A 15460-nucleotide genomic window follows, 5' to 3' on the forward strand; every position below is an offset into this window, starting at 1 on the left:
GTTTTTTTGTTATCAAATCGTTGAAACTCTGTTATAATAATACAGTAAACGATGAACAAATGCATGAGTTAAAAAACTCGTTCAAAAAATCGATTAAAAATTACTATTAAAAACTATATTTATCATATCGAAAAAAAAATGATTATTGTTTTAAATGTGGCGTATTCAATATTCATAATATATTTATAACACGTGCGCATTTTATTGGCACTATGTTCATAAATTAACGATAACTCAGCTTAATACTGTTTAAAGTAGTACAGCAATTTAATGACTAGCTATATTTGTATCTATAGACTATAGAGTACTAAATTTCGTCATAGAATATATGTATATATATTTTTAGCATGTATTATTATTTTTATGATCACATACATCATAAATAGTTTTTAATATCAATATCGCCATGAAAACAATCGTTGAATATTAGTTATATTATTTTCATTTTATAAGAATTAACGTAACATTTATTATGCCCAAAAGAACCATAACTAAATTATAAAAATGATTTAAACTAAGATTTTTAAATGAACACCTCATATATATTGTAAATATGTTTTTTTATATAAGTAATGATTTTTGTTACATATTTATCATAGTTATACCTTCTGGTTATTACTTTATTAGCTATTTAATATTGATTACATTATTTAACCTAGTTTTTATAATTTTTATACAAATTAATGAAAAATTGTTATTTTATAGCAATACCTATCATATTATTATTATTATTATTATTTTTTTTTAATTGTTTTTCACTTGTAAAAATCGTGGTATGGTAAACATTGATTATACCTATGTAAATCACAGGATATATCTTAAGTATGCTTAGAAATTTAATATATAATGATGTACCTATGTGTCTTTAACTTTTAACACGTCGAACACGAGATCGGGGAGTGTAGGCCATATGACGTGTGTGGGTATCATAGAAATATTATTTACAATAACAATAATAATAACGGTTATTCTTATGAAAGATAATCTATGAACAATATAATTAAGGCAGAATTAAGCTTATAATTTTTGTTAACTACAGTGGTGCTCCGGCTTAATTTTACATTATGGAAAAAACGGGTTAGCAAGTTTTAACTCATAAACCGATTTTTTTCTATGAACGATTAGTGGTTTTGTCTAAATTTAATCTTTATGTTCCTTATATTCATATTCAAGTTTTAATATTTTGATTTAATATATTTTTTTAGCATTTTATAATACTAGCTTTTTTTAAAACTGCAGGAATATATAATATTATTATTAAAATTTGAATGTACAAAATGTCTAGATTAATTTTAAATGAACTCAACAATCTTTACTTGAAAATAATCAGTTGATGATTAGTACGTTTTCTTTGATAACGTATAAATTAGAAGAAGCGCGCGTGTGTGTGGGGTAGACAAATATGTCGAATAGCCTTCCTCCTTATAAGCTAAATTAATTATAACTATTTATGTTTAATAACGTTATTATTATTATTGTTTTAGTGTAGGGTTAATGTTAATATTATAATGTTTAAGATTTATAGAATAATAATAAAAACATAGGTAGTAAAAATTTGAATGTTTTGTTGTTTCATTATTTTTAAACACTAATTTTATAAATTCATTCATAAGTATACATAATGGTACTAATGGGCAATGGCTAACATTAGTTATGAATATTATAATATTATTAATTATTATATATTTTCCTTGTATTCAGAATTAACTCAATTCTAAAATTGTCCTATCTGTCACGCTCGTTGTCAATTAAATCTGTAATCTGTGTTTAATAATGTTTGAAGATGACTAAAATGATAGTACCTATAGCTTTATGAATTGCGTCTCATAATAATATCTACGGTTATGTTATAAGTGGATTAAAACAGATAATTTTGATTACTTACACTAATTGTGTTATAATATGCAATATGCTATATGCTTACAAGCATGAAAATGTTTTATTCTTTTTATCTTTCAAAAGAACATTCATTAATATAATTATTAAATGATTGTATAACTAATTTAGGTAAAAATTAGAAGTAATTAAAAAGTAAACAGTTTTAATAGTTTCGTCGATAAAAATATACTTTGATTTGTATTACAATTTATAGGTATTTATTTTATTTTTTTACATCTTTTATTGTAATATGTAGTTGAATATATATATATATATATTAATATATTTTGAAGTTCGTGAATTTGTGTATCGTTATTATTTTATGATGTACCCTTTAGAGTTATTTAACTGACGAATGAATTTGGTAGCTTTGTTATTGAGTGCTCTACATTTATATTGTTACATAGCCGATCCATCATGATAATATCAGTGATAGTCAAATTATTATTGCCTATTTCATCGAACTTTATTTAAAATAATTTTTATGTGATCTATTTCGAACATCATTAATTGCTTTCATTTTTAAAAGTCTATGTATCGTCAGCTGTTGAACACGGTTCATTAATTTATATGAATTTAAGCGAGATAAGTTTTTATATGTTAACACCATTATTATACATTCGTTTTTACAAATTTGTATGCAAAATTAATTAATTAATCTATTTAACCCAAATTATTTTATTACATTTACAGTTACAGTTTCCAGGTTTTTAAATTAAAAAATATTTAAACAAGAACTCATTATAATACAATCAACGTAAATCGATCGATAATCATATTACGTAGTCGTAATGATATCTGCTGTACATGTATTGTGTGATTTGTTTGAAATACATCAATTACTTAATTTATTATTTTATTACTCATGAAATCATAGTTATATCTACACAGTTATAACTGACAGTTATCCTACGTTAAATAATTTAAAACTGATCGATATTAAATAAGTTTATAGCCGAGGTACAATATTAGTTTTGGGTGCAATTGAAAACTAACCTTTTTTTAATTTGACAGAAATGAGATGGGAACAAAATTGGTTTTTTTTTTTATTTAACTGAAATGAATAGGCCCCATATGTATTATACAAAAGAACGAACAATAGGAATCAAATATATATAAAAGTTGTTGCCGTTGCCAATTTGCTATCATCCATTTTGTTAAAAACGAGGTTTTGTAAGTACTCAGCGCGCGGTAAACACTTGCATTATTTTTCACCCACTACCGAAAAATCTATCCATCGGTAAAGGAAAGTATATATATTTTATTGACATCCCAACGCTGTTCTTCCATATACCTACCAATCACATATTATATGTATAATGTATATATATATATATATATATATATATATTATAGCGTGTTTTTCTAGAAAAATAACTTATCGTGCAAATAAGGAAAGGTATTTCGCGTCGTCGTTCTGCGCGTGTGTAATGTACGGGATATTGGTCGATGAGGTAGGCTTGGTGAGTGGGTTTGAATGACGGAGAGGAAGCCTTTACAACAATAACCACTTAGCTAGATGCGTTTATGCCAATAGCTGGTTTTTGTTTATTGAAAAGCTCCCGAGAAAAAGGGGTCGAGATACACATAAGCAATGTATATTGTTAACGGCTCGCGTGGTTTTGGGGCCTCACACCAGAGAATAAAACCGTACGGAGAGAAAAAAGAGTGAGAGGAGAGAGAGAGAGCTCGCACCGCGGTGACCGAAAATATTTATCGCCGAGCTCGTTTAATCACGATGCCGCTACAGCTCGAGGTTATCCAAATAATTGGTTTTCGGTTATGAAAACAACAGATGCGAAGAGAATAATATGTGATGGGACGTGATGCGTCTCTGGGGAGGACACACAGTGTACATTCGCGCCATGGTGTTTGCCCTTTTCGGTCCGAGTTCGTCCGTTCACGTATACAATATATTATATAATATAATATATATACATATATATATGCGTGTGTGTGTTTACGTATTGAGAGAATTTAAAAGTAATTTATGTGGTTTACGTTTCCGTTTCCGACTTGTGAAATCAAATACGTTCGTCGAACAACGCTAGAGAAATCGTTTGTATATTATCACCGTTAATATTGTACGTCTATAACATTATTGCTGTTGTCGTCGTCATCGTGGTTCATATGCATTTGATTATCGTCTGTGGCGCGTTTTCGGTACTACTCGCCAAGCCTCTTCTACCCCAACTGCACTGTTCCGCATCATTCGAAAAACTGCTAGCATTTATATTTCTACGTGCTCTTTTAACATGTTACATGTCGTAAGCTTGTTTATTCTACGAGGTTATATCCCTAAAGCTCTGCCCTGACTTAATCTCATACCCCAACGAGTATAAACTATAAATAATTACGGTCAATTTTGCAAGTATCAAACAACTAAGAGATTGGTAGGGGTGACGGTAAAATAGTAAAATATGATAATAAGGCTTAATTCCAATGTACAAACCGGGTGTCGAACGGTATATGATCGGAGGTACTTTCGTTCATCCACGTATCTACCCGCACCGCTGTGGTGTCTCGTGCTGTACTTGTAAAAATGATGATAATTATCACAAATATTAATAATGATTACGGCACAACGACAGTACAACGCGTAATTACAGTAGTAATAATGAGAGAACCGTCGACGACGGTCGTCTCCTCCGAAATAATATATTGTATAAGTACGAGTTCTAGAATATAATATATAATGATATATCTTACGGTTACGTATACTATATTATTACAGTAATGGGGCAGAGCCGCGATCATTCGCCCGTGTTTAATATAAATCATTTGGCAGCCATTATTCCTCGGTATCTTTTCGGATTCGCGAATTGTAGACGCGATATACGTGCGCATTTATATATATATGTATAGTACACGCATAATATATTATATGTACCTAAGTATACAATGATAAATCATACGCTTGCGTATCTAACGCGATAAAATTGCATAGTGTTGTTTTTCATGGTCTCTTTCGACGATCCCGAATGATCGTTTGTCGGTTATGCGTTTCGGCTGAAAGTTTTTAATAATTTAGTGTTTGAACGTCTATGACTATAATATGGTTCATTTAAAATTGGCTTTTCAGTAGATGTGATTTTGTGTGTGGGGAGGGTGTTTTCCAACACGCCGATGGGCATTGTCTAGGGTACGCGTTTTTTTTTTTTTACCACAATAACTAACTATTAATTACCTAATTGAGTAGTTTTATAAGAGAAGCGATTTATATTAATTTTTTTTTATTTTCTTTGTTGCAGAAAGAAAACTGTTCATTGGTATGCTATCGAAAAAAATATCCGAACCTGACATCAGGTTGATGTTTGAACCTTTCGGAGCTATCGAAGAGTGTTCAGTGCTCCGGGACCCTAATGGCGTTAGTAAAGGTAAAAAATTTTGTTTGAAAAAAAATGTGCCTCTTTATACATGTTTAAAATATATGTATATGCATGTATATATGTGACCGTGGCAATTTAGCAAAACTGTGTAAGGCTGCTGCTGGTTGTACAACGTTTACATTATATTAATTTGAATTTATAAAAAACACGTGTTGTTTGTTTGCGTACATTATATATATTCGTTTGACACTTTTAAGTTATTATAATTAGTCTAGTGTATGCACAAATTATACTACTTTGATAGTAGTTTACAGCTATTGAACTTTTTTTTTTTTTGTTGTACATCTTTATTTTCCGATTTCAGCGTTCGGGATAATATGACTTTTTTCATTTTATGAATATCTATTAGTCTCGCGCGGATGATAATATTACTTTATATAATATAATCATTGTGTAGTAAAATGCCCATGAAATATGGTTGGTTTCTGTATGTAGAGTGATACTCGTTTTTTCATCATAACATCGTGTAATGTAACTAATGTAAGTGTATGATCAAGTCGTCGTCGCGTTAAACGCGACGTTTGTGTTCGTTGTAATAAAATGAATTAATATCTTTTTAGATTACGCCAAGGACAGATTTTTGGCTTCCAAATCGCTATATTTATAAGATTTCCTCCAATGCACTTATTCTTAAAGTGTTCCACCGAAATTGTTAGCTAACTGTTATGAAAAGTATTATTCATATTATACCATTATTGATACAGTAATAATTTATGTTCAAATCATACTTCTTTCGTAAACATAATTTATTGTGTTAAAGTATAAGTACTTCTTTATTTATAATTAAATACACATTATTATATTTTACTTATCTAATCCTACCATTTTGATTAGACTCAACACTACTTTTTTTTTTTTTTTTGGTTTTTAATTCTTATTTTAGATTTAAAAAAATAGGGTGAAAATTCTTTTAGATTTTCAATGATAGTGACTTTTGTTTTTGTTTTCACTTTCGTATAAAATGAATGTGCCAAAAGTTTCAATATAGATAGGGAATTGGACACATATGCTACCACTAGTATAATGTTATTTTAGAAATTTTCCACTAGTTTTTTTTAGAAATTGACAAAAACTATTGAAAACGAAGTCCTCAGTATAGAAAATCCAGTGGGAGATTCCCTTTAATTAAATTCTTACAGAGGAACTAAACTTTTTGTATAATTTACAACTTTTTAAACATCATAGGCAGTTGAAATTTTCATTTAAGTGTCTTATATCAATGTTTTATAATATTATTAAACAATTTCGAAATCTTGAATTCATAATTTATTTTAAAGTTATTCTAGTTATAAATAAGATTGAGGCCCCCTAGTTATTTATTTTATCTATAATATAATAATTCTACACATAATCAATAATTTAATAAATTCAAATAATTAAAAATTGTCTATAAAACGAAGAGGAAAACTGAATAAATCATTTATTATTGCTTATAACAGCGGTTTTCAAATTGCTCCGCGGAGCCCTAGGGCTCGCGAGACTAATAATCCAAGGACCCCGTGGGCACACCTGAGTTAAATACCTTTATATATTATTTTTAGTTGAATTGTTACAAGTTACATTTATATTTGTATACAATTTTTATATTAGCAATTTATTGATCCATAATTGTTTGAGTTGTAAAATTGATATTTCAAATTTTTGGGGCTCCGTGAATTTTTTTTAGTATATCAAGGGCTCCGCGAAAATAAAAGTTTGAGAATCGCAGGCTTATAATAAGTAATAAGTAATAACTTATTAATATACTTTATTATTCTCAATAATTACCTTAATAAGTTAGTACCTATTAACAGTGTATATTACATAGTATTAATAAACTAAGATGTTTTTATAGCGTTGCTTTTAATAATTTTGTCGAAAATTAATGTTTTTCCGTACAATTTAAAATTATGATTTTATTCAACATACAGACCACGAATATTGCTTCAGTTTAGAATGAACCATTCGATATTCAGTTCAGGTATTTTAGCGAAAGAAACTTTTAAATATTGTTGGATTTTTCAAATGTTTCTATGTGGGTTTATCGTTCAAAAGCTATGTGAGTTAATACGATGAGGTATAAAATATTTTGTTAGAAATAATCTTGCATAAAAAAAAAACTTGTAATATTTTCTCGATTTCTTTCATGTGTATACTGAGTATTACTGTAAATTAAAATGGGTTACGTTCAAGGTTTAAAAATGAAATAAACTTATAAATAAAACGGTATTTTTTCATAGCGGCCGAGAATTATACATATAGTAACATATAGTTATACTATATAGTTAGTTACGAATCGATAACTATGTTTCTATGTACATATATATTATATATGTATTAAAAAAAATCCTTCAACGTCATATTATTAAATAATATAACAAGCTCGTTCACTATATATCTACCATGTATATTGTATATAATAGTCAGTCAGCCAAGGCGATACCTGTCGCGGCATACGATGGTGAATGAGTTTTTATTTATAATCGATCGACAGTTAACTTTGGTGTGTGTTTGCAGGTTGTGCATTCGTCACGTACACGACCAAACAAAACGCTATAGCGGCCATCAAGGGTATGCATCATTCGCAAACCATGGAGGGCTGTACGTGTCCGCTAGTAGTCAAGTTCGCCGACACCCAAAAGGAAAAGGACCAGAAACGCATGCAGCAGATGCAAGCAAACCTATGGGGTCTGGCGGCGACCGGAGGCAACAGCGTGCCCACCGCCCAGTACTTGGCGCTCGGTGTACTAGCCAATCAGCAGATGAACGTAATTATTATTTGATACTATTATTCACGACCGTTTTTCGTCCATGGAACTTACACTACCCTCTTTGTATGTGAATATGAAGTGTGTAGAGTGGCTAAAAGTCGAAAGTCTCGTTTTTCAAAACGGGCTTTTCCCTACCGTCGTTAAATTTCTGTCCTCTTAGACGCTCATTATCATCGTGTACACCGTACACCTTCACAGACATGTATAGTATCCCTTTTAGTGACTGTTAACTTTATTTAGTGTCGCATACGTACCGTATGTTTCTGGAGATTTTATTGTTTTATTCTAGAATAACTTTTAAATAAGCCATAATATTGTCTTCATAATTCTACACCCTCTATAAAATTACATGAAATTGTGTCGTTATGGTGAATGTTATTGTGCGACGTGATGTTTAAACTTAATATAATATATCAAATCATAAGATTTTCTGATTTTGACTAAATTCCTTTTGCAAATCTTGACTACGATGTAATCTCCGTCTATAATCACGGACACTTAAAAACTTATTCATGGCATTCGCACGTCAGTGTTAACTGTAGGCATTTCACGATTTCCCTCTCGCGTATTAACAGGATAATAATGTTTTCACGTGACACTTAATATTGATTAGAAGTGCACTAAAACGGTTTGCAAATAATAACACCTTTAGCCCGTTCCTAATATTAATAATAATGTATGTTTATTGTATATAAACGCAGCAAATATCGTTATATCGTGCAGAAATCTCGTTACTTCATATACACTAATATATGATGCACTTTGCCTGCGTTGATTGCAAAATCCGTTCACAGCACGGCGTTCGACCAAATCCACCTCACCGTACCTAATCGTTTTCTAATTAAACTTATAAACTGTTCTGCATCGCGCCGTGTTTATGCGCGTTTTATGAAGTTAGTATTGAAACTAACCCCTTGCAGAATGCTCCCGTGGGTGTAAATGGCAATGTAATAAACTTGGTGATTCAGAGCGATTCCGCGAAAACTTTGACCGTAAAAGTATTTTGCCTGTTTGGTTAATTCGCCAAAATAATTTTGTCCATTTTATAAACACTCCGGATTGTCATATCTACCACATAGGTGTTTGTCGTTCCACGACTGAGCAAAAGTCATCAGTGCGTGTAGATAATTTACCATGTTAACAACGAAAAAAAAAATCTTAACCCATTATCCGGGAGACAGCGAAAGTAGAACTTCCTTACTTCTCATTTTTGTGTAAAAAGTTAATATACACCGTAATATTTGATACATTGATGTATAAACATTTCAATATATTGTTTAAGTATATAATATACAAGTTGTAGGTACCTAGTATTATGGTACCTTTAATATGTCAAATGCATGCAATTTATTTTATCTATAATCATTATAATCATTGTATATTTAACATATACAACTTTACGAATAGAGCTACTTAAATTTTAAATTAGAAATGCATTTGGTAGGCAGTATTAGTATTATATTTATGTGGCTCGTGAGGAGAGGGTGGATGACGGTGATTCGTAGAATTCGTAATCGAGGAAAACCTATAGGCGACAAAAGGTTCGGTGCAAAACGTTTTTACGATGTTAATCGTTTAACATATTTTCTGTCTCCGGGTAAAACGATTTGATTAATATTTTTTTTATATATATATATATTACAATATGATACGAATATATTATATATATAGCGTTTACTTTCGAAACTCGAATTTTATTGATTTTTACCACAGACGCGTTTTCCACTAAATTACACTTTCGCGCTTCTCCCTTTACGTTTCAGCCGAATCGATCTTACCCGAAGACGACCTACAAATGTATGGATCCTGAAACACTTCTTAGTTACATCAGTCATAATTATATATTATGTATAATATCTTTTTATCATTGGTCTTAATATGATAGTATATTGTATCGCTTATTAATATTGTCGTCTTCTGACGTAAGTACACCAATCATATTATGTAGGAACAATTTTATTATCATAAATATATGGTGTTAGACAGTTTAAATCTAAACTTAATGACTGGCTTTTACTTTACTTTGCATTGCCTTACTTAACATAGATGGGTAGGTAACCTACTCAATTATTGAACTCTTAAAATAAAACTTGAAAAAAAAAAAAACCATTTTCTATTTAATAGATAACACATAATAGATCCAATTAACAATAATATTATATCATTGTGTAATATTTTTAAAATCACGTTGTTACTCGGGGGAGATACTTGCGGATTGTTCGTTTACAAACTGCAAAACTCAATTTGTATGCAATTTTGATTTTTTAACCGACATTTGTTTTGCTATTAAACAAATGTATGATATGTAAACAAACACTTCTTAAATTAATATGTAATGTGAGTGATGTAAGAGAGACGGGGGACTCTAATTCACAATTGTGAATTAACTCTTAAGCGTACTGCAGTGGTGGAAGTTTCACCGACGATGATGAATTCTGTACAATTCGATGTCTAACGATACCATTTTATGATTTTGCAGAATGACACGAATTCGCTATCGTCACAAGTATTGCAGCAGATCCAACTGAATGCTGCCGCTGCTGCCGTGGCGGCCAACAACAATAATAACCATCAGTTGAACAATCTGCTTTTGACCAACAACACAGGTGCGTTTTCTTTATGTAATTTTCCATGTTCATAAACGTCTCGATAAAGCCGAATTACTGGTGAATTGTGACGCTTAAGGGTGTTGGTAATAATATATTATTAACCATAATATGCATAAGTCACGCATTCTTTCGGAAAACTCTGTTATTAGGGGAAAAATTGAGATTTGTGTATCGTATTTTATATTTTATATTTTTATGAGTCTTTACTGTTTTATTTAAATGATGTTTCTAAAATTTTATTAGTGCGTTCCGATTTTCGATTCCGGTACCTAGGTACAATTGTTCTTTCTTATCAGTCGGAACGTAGACGACGATTGAAAATATCAGCGTATGTAAATACGAACGTGATATTTTGTCATCGTGTTCGCGCATACAAATTTAAAACATAATATAACTCGGTCTGTAACTCGTATATATCGGCAACAATCTCATTAAACACGCCCAAAGTACATCATTTAAACATTTATTGCCGTTATTCATTACCGGCGGTCAATGCCGTTGCGATAATACTTGAATGGCAATCATCGTCCTGCAGCTGTCAAAATACAATTCAATGTAACGACAACTATGTATTATGCTTTTGAGCATTACAAATATATACATTTTTTGAAATATCTCTGTTTATTTTAACCGTTGACAATTTTGCTGTAAATATATCCGTTACACAAGTGGGTTTTATGAGGTCGTCGAGTGTATGTCAATTTTTTGAAACAATATAAAGTATATATTAGTATATTGCACTGAGTTTTTTTAAATGTTACATTCAAAACGCTACTCTAAACCACGGTCCTGTAAACCTGTAATGCATAACGGTATGTTGCCGCGACGATAATTTTTTATCCTTACAACATGTTGCGAAGTAAATGTTACTCATACTTATTCATTATCACTATTATAATATTATACATTATTGTTACTCAATAAACGGTTGGTGGCCGGTATTATACTATTCGCCTATTTAATATCTATAGAATAATAGTTGTACTGTGCGACGGGCGGTTTTTTTTGTTGTTTTTAAATATCATTAATTTCATGTGACCCAATATTCAGGTGCGCTCAAATCCCCGTATCATGTCCAGACGTCCCATTACCATCCCACACATGTAGATACCGTCTCACCTCGGCGTTTAGATTACACCGATCCTTTCTATACAGGCTACCAGAATTTGTCTGCGTCGCCGCCGAGCCTTGGAGACCTGAACCCCGGCAACTTACAGAACTTGTCGACGCTCGCCAATTTGTCCGTCGGAAACCCTAGTAAGTAGTTCTACGAGTAATATTATTGTAAGCGTGTAATGTTCTTATATTGTAGTTTAGTGAAACGTTTGTTTATCTGTCGTTATTATCATATAATATGGGTACATCATATCCTCCTTGTTAAAATAATCGTTTTGGCCAAAATAATAAAAATAAGAATAACTGTTATTGTAGTTGAATAATTTCTTTTTTACGATTAAATTAGGTATTAAAATGCTGTTTTCAGCCTGAGAACGAAATGAAAATTTATATTTCATGTTAATGATTGTTATTTCAACATTCCTTATTAATTACCATTAAAATGTCTATTTAGACGTCACAAGTAAATAAATGATTGTTAAATTATCGTAGTATACATGTTCTTGTCCAATTACATATTTTGGATTAAATTTAATTTAATAGTCCAAGTGATTTTGTTACAATGATCTAGCTCAAGAGTCGCCAACCAGTCGATCTTTCTATAAGATTGTAGGACATAGGTCGATCGTTATAAAAATTAATTTATCAATATCAGTTGATCGCGTAATAAATTATTACGATTATTATTATGAAGAAATAATAAATAATTATTCTTTGTAGCTTAGACCTTTTTTTTTCGTTCATCAATTTCTCCCTAAAGACCTAAATTATCCTCGATGTCAGTCACTAGGGACTTAAAATTTCAAATGTAGCTCTTCATTGAAAAAGTTGGCTACCCCTGATCTATAGTTAATAACACTGCATTGACTATCGTCGGATTCATGTTTCAAATTGTACTTATTTTTATTATACTCGTATAACACACAGTTGAAATCATTTTAGTGTAGTATTGTACATCAGGATTAAAAATATAAGTTTTATTTGAGTAAACTAAAAATGGAATACCGCGATGAATGATGTACTTAGTATTATAATAGGTATCGAGCAACGTTAAATGTACACAAAGTTAAATAAATTATATACAATTAGTGAAATAATTTTAATTTTATTTGTGTGCGAAGTTTAAATTTATTTTAATTTCGAATGACATGGCGTTAAAACTTTTTGTACCTACTTTTTTTTATATATGTATTTTATTTGCCTCGTTTACCTGCAAGGCAACATATAGTTAGAATTTTATTTTCCTTTCTCTTCTCTCTAACATTTTTTTTTTAACGAACCGACTTAAACATTTCACATTTTTCATTCGATCGACCGGTGCTGTGTTTCTTCTAAATGCACATCGTTGCAGTGATGCGCTTCTAATAATAATGTACGCCCGAATTCCAAGTGCGACTGCCACGTGATGACCGTATAGCTATTATAATAATATGTGCCGATTGTATTTAAGCCGTTGCCTTTACTATTTTTGAACAAGAGCCAATAGTTAAAAGTTAAAAAACAGTCGTTTTTTCATGCACTAGCTTTTTAAGGCGTTTGAAGGCAGTTAATCTAAAACAAAAATCTATAATTCCAAAAAAATCAATATTTAACAATTTAAATATTTGTTTGAATACACTTATCGAGTTTGTTTAGCACCTTAAATGATCAAAAGTATTCTATTATTTGCCTTTCCGTGATATGGTATTAAATAGTAAAACTATTGGATTTCAAGGAATTGATCTATGTATTATTATTATTTTCCGATACGATTTTATAGACAACCTTTTCTGTGCTCAACATCTGAACCATTATTTCGCTAACACTTTTATACCTACTTGTAACATCATTAATAATGTAAACATGATTCTGGCCTTAAAGAATTAATGAGTATTCGTCAGTCAAAGATACAGACTTAGTCTTGATAAAAAGCTTTATTGGCAAGGTTCAATTACAACAAAATAACACAAGATAAATAAAATAATAACTACTTAAAATTAAGATCTAGAAATTTGGAGAGTGAATTGTACTAAACAGATTAAAAACAATAGTTACTCAATGTAAAACTATATTAATTTAATGGAAATATATAAGGATAAGAGGAACCACTAACTGTAAATGCAGTGAAACACAATAAATCTTCTACTCCAATGTCTTCTAATGATAAAGGGTGATATTTTGTAATGAAATGGACTTAACCTGGTAAAAAACAAAGCGACAGCTGTCAATAATTTTTTAGATGTTGTTGATAGTTACTATCTAACTTATTTGTAGATATGAACTACACAAATGGAAAAAAAAGTTAAATATGCAAAAAACCCGCCCAAATAAAGTTGTCATTTATTTTAGGTAAAAATTAGGTGGTGACTGTGAATGTATGTCCTCGGAATGGTCACTGACGAAACGATTATTTTTTTTTTTAAAACAACCGAACGTGTCTGTGGTTTTTATCAAATAGTTTATTTAACTATATTGTAGTTTTTTGTGTCATCGTACAACCGCGATCGTGTATATCGTTCAATTAATATTATTATGTCGGAAACTACGGCTGTGAATTTAATGAATAAAAAAAAATTTGAAAATATTCGAATATTTTGTTAAATTAATTTTTCTATATTGATAAAATTATGTGTATAAATCGTATAATATTCATAAAACAACGACATACTATTTTAAAAAATACTGTCACCTTTCCGCACGAAAATAGTATTATCTAGTAAATCAAAATCAATCAATCACAGTCTCAAAATATTATAATTTAAAAATAAATAATCTTAAAAATAAAATAAAAATATTGTATAAAACTTAAAATATAAACACAAATATTAATTGAAATAATATTAATAATATAATAATAATATTATTTAATATTAATATTAGTTTTTAATAAAACTTTTATATTGATATGAAATGTATACATTCTACTGTAGGTACTTGAATTTTCCATAATGATGTCCGTAAGCACATTTAAAGATATTATACTAGTAAAACGCTTTCGAATTGATTTACGAAACTAACATATAAAATAGCAGTGAACCATGCCAAAATGTAGAACTAACTTTTTACAATGTCATATCAATTATATTATCGTTCATTATGATTTGTGATGTTATATGCTAGGAGTGCTATACTCTCTTCTGCTCGTCGTTTCTTATAAACTTATCAGAAGCCTACGTATTAATCACTATATATTATATTAATATCTTAAAGCACACGTAGGCATTCTCTTTATTCTTAAAAGTAAGAAGTTCACTATAATGTTTTTTTGATAAAATTTAAAAGTTAAATAAATAGAATAATCAATTTTATCCTAAATTTCTCAGTTACAACAGTATAAGTAATTTATGCTGATCATTACAAACCTTTAAAATCTTGTTTTTGAAATTATGTGATGGCTGTATAAAAGTATCGAAATATGCAATAAGAACATATAAAAATAACACAGTTAATTCATAATTGCACTAACGTCCGAAATGTGCAAAATACACTTCTGAATTTAGAAATACTGCAAATAGTGATTAGAATTATCTCACTTACTTAGAATTCTGAGTTCAATTCATCGATATGTAAAATAATTAAATTCACAGTCCCGGTGAGTGCTGTTTTTACGTGTCTCCAGCAATAACCGGAGACGCGCACCGTCGTTTATACTAGCAGCAAAATTTTAATACAAACGATAATAATCATAATAATAATACTTGAACCGGAAGTCGTTTTCCTTGTATAGCGCGTTGCCGAT

General features: G+C 30.0%; 1 protein-coding gene across 13 annotated transcripts in view; it reads left to right on the forward strand.

Annotated features, from left to right (window-relative positions):
* The window catches only part of LOC114119561 (CUGBP Elav-like family member 1), a 180995-nt gene that overhangs the window by 153517 nt on the left and 12018 nt on the right, over nt 1-15460 (forward strand). For 9 of the 13 annotated variants that reach the window (XM_050204393.1, XM_050204395.1, XM_050204387.1 and 6 more), the window contains 4 exons: nt 5130-5255; nt 7764-8014; nt 10497-10623; nt 11677-11883. In XM_050204393.1, the coding sequence (XP_050060350.1) occupies nt 5130-5255; nt 7764-8014; nt 10497-10623; nt 11677-11883 (711 nt within the window). The remainder of the gene's footprint in view (nt 1-5129; nt 5256-7763; nt 8015-10496; nt 10624-11676; nt 11884-15460) is intronic. The other 4 variants (XM_050204396.1, XM_050204397.1, XM_050204398.1 and 1 more) reach the window with 2 other exon arrangements.

Source organism: Aphis gossypii, chromosome 3 (assembly GCF_020184175.1).
Source record: "Aphis gossypii isolate Hap1 chromosome 3, ASM2018417v2, whole genome shotgun sequence".
Classification (NCBI taxonomy): domain Eukaryota; kingdom Metazoa; phylum Arthropoda; class Insecta; order Hemiptera; family Aphididae; genus Aphis; species Aphis gossypii.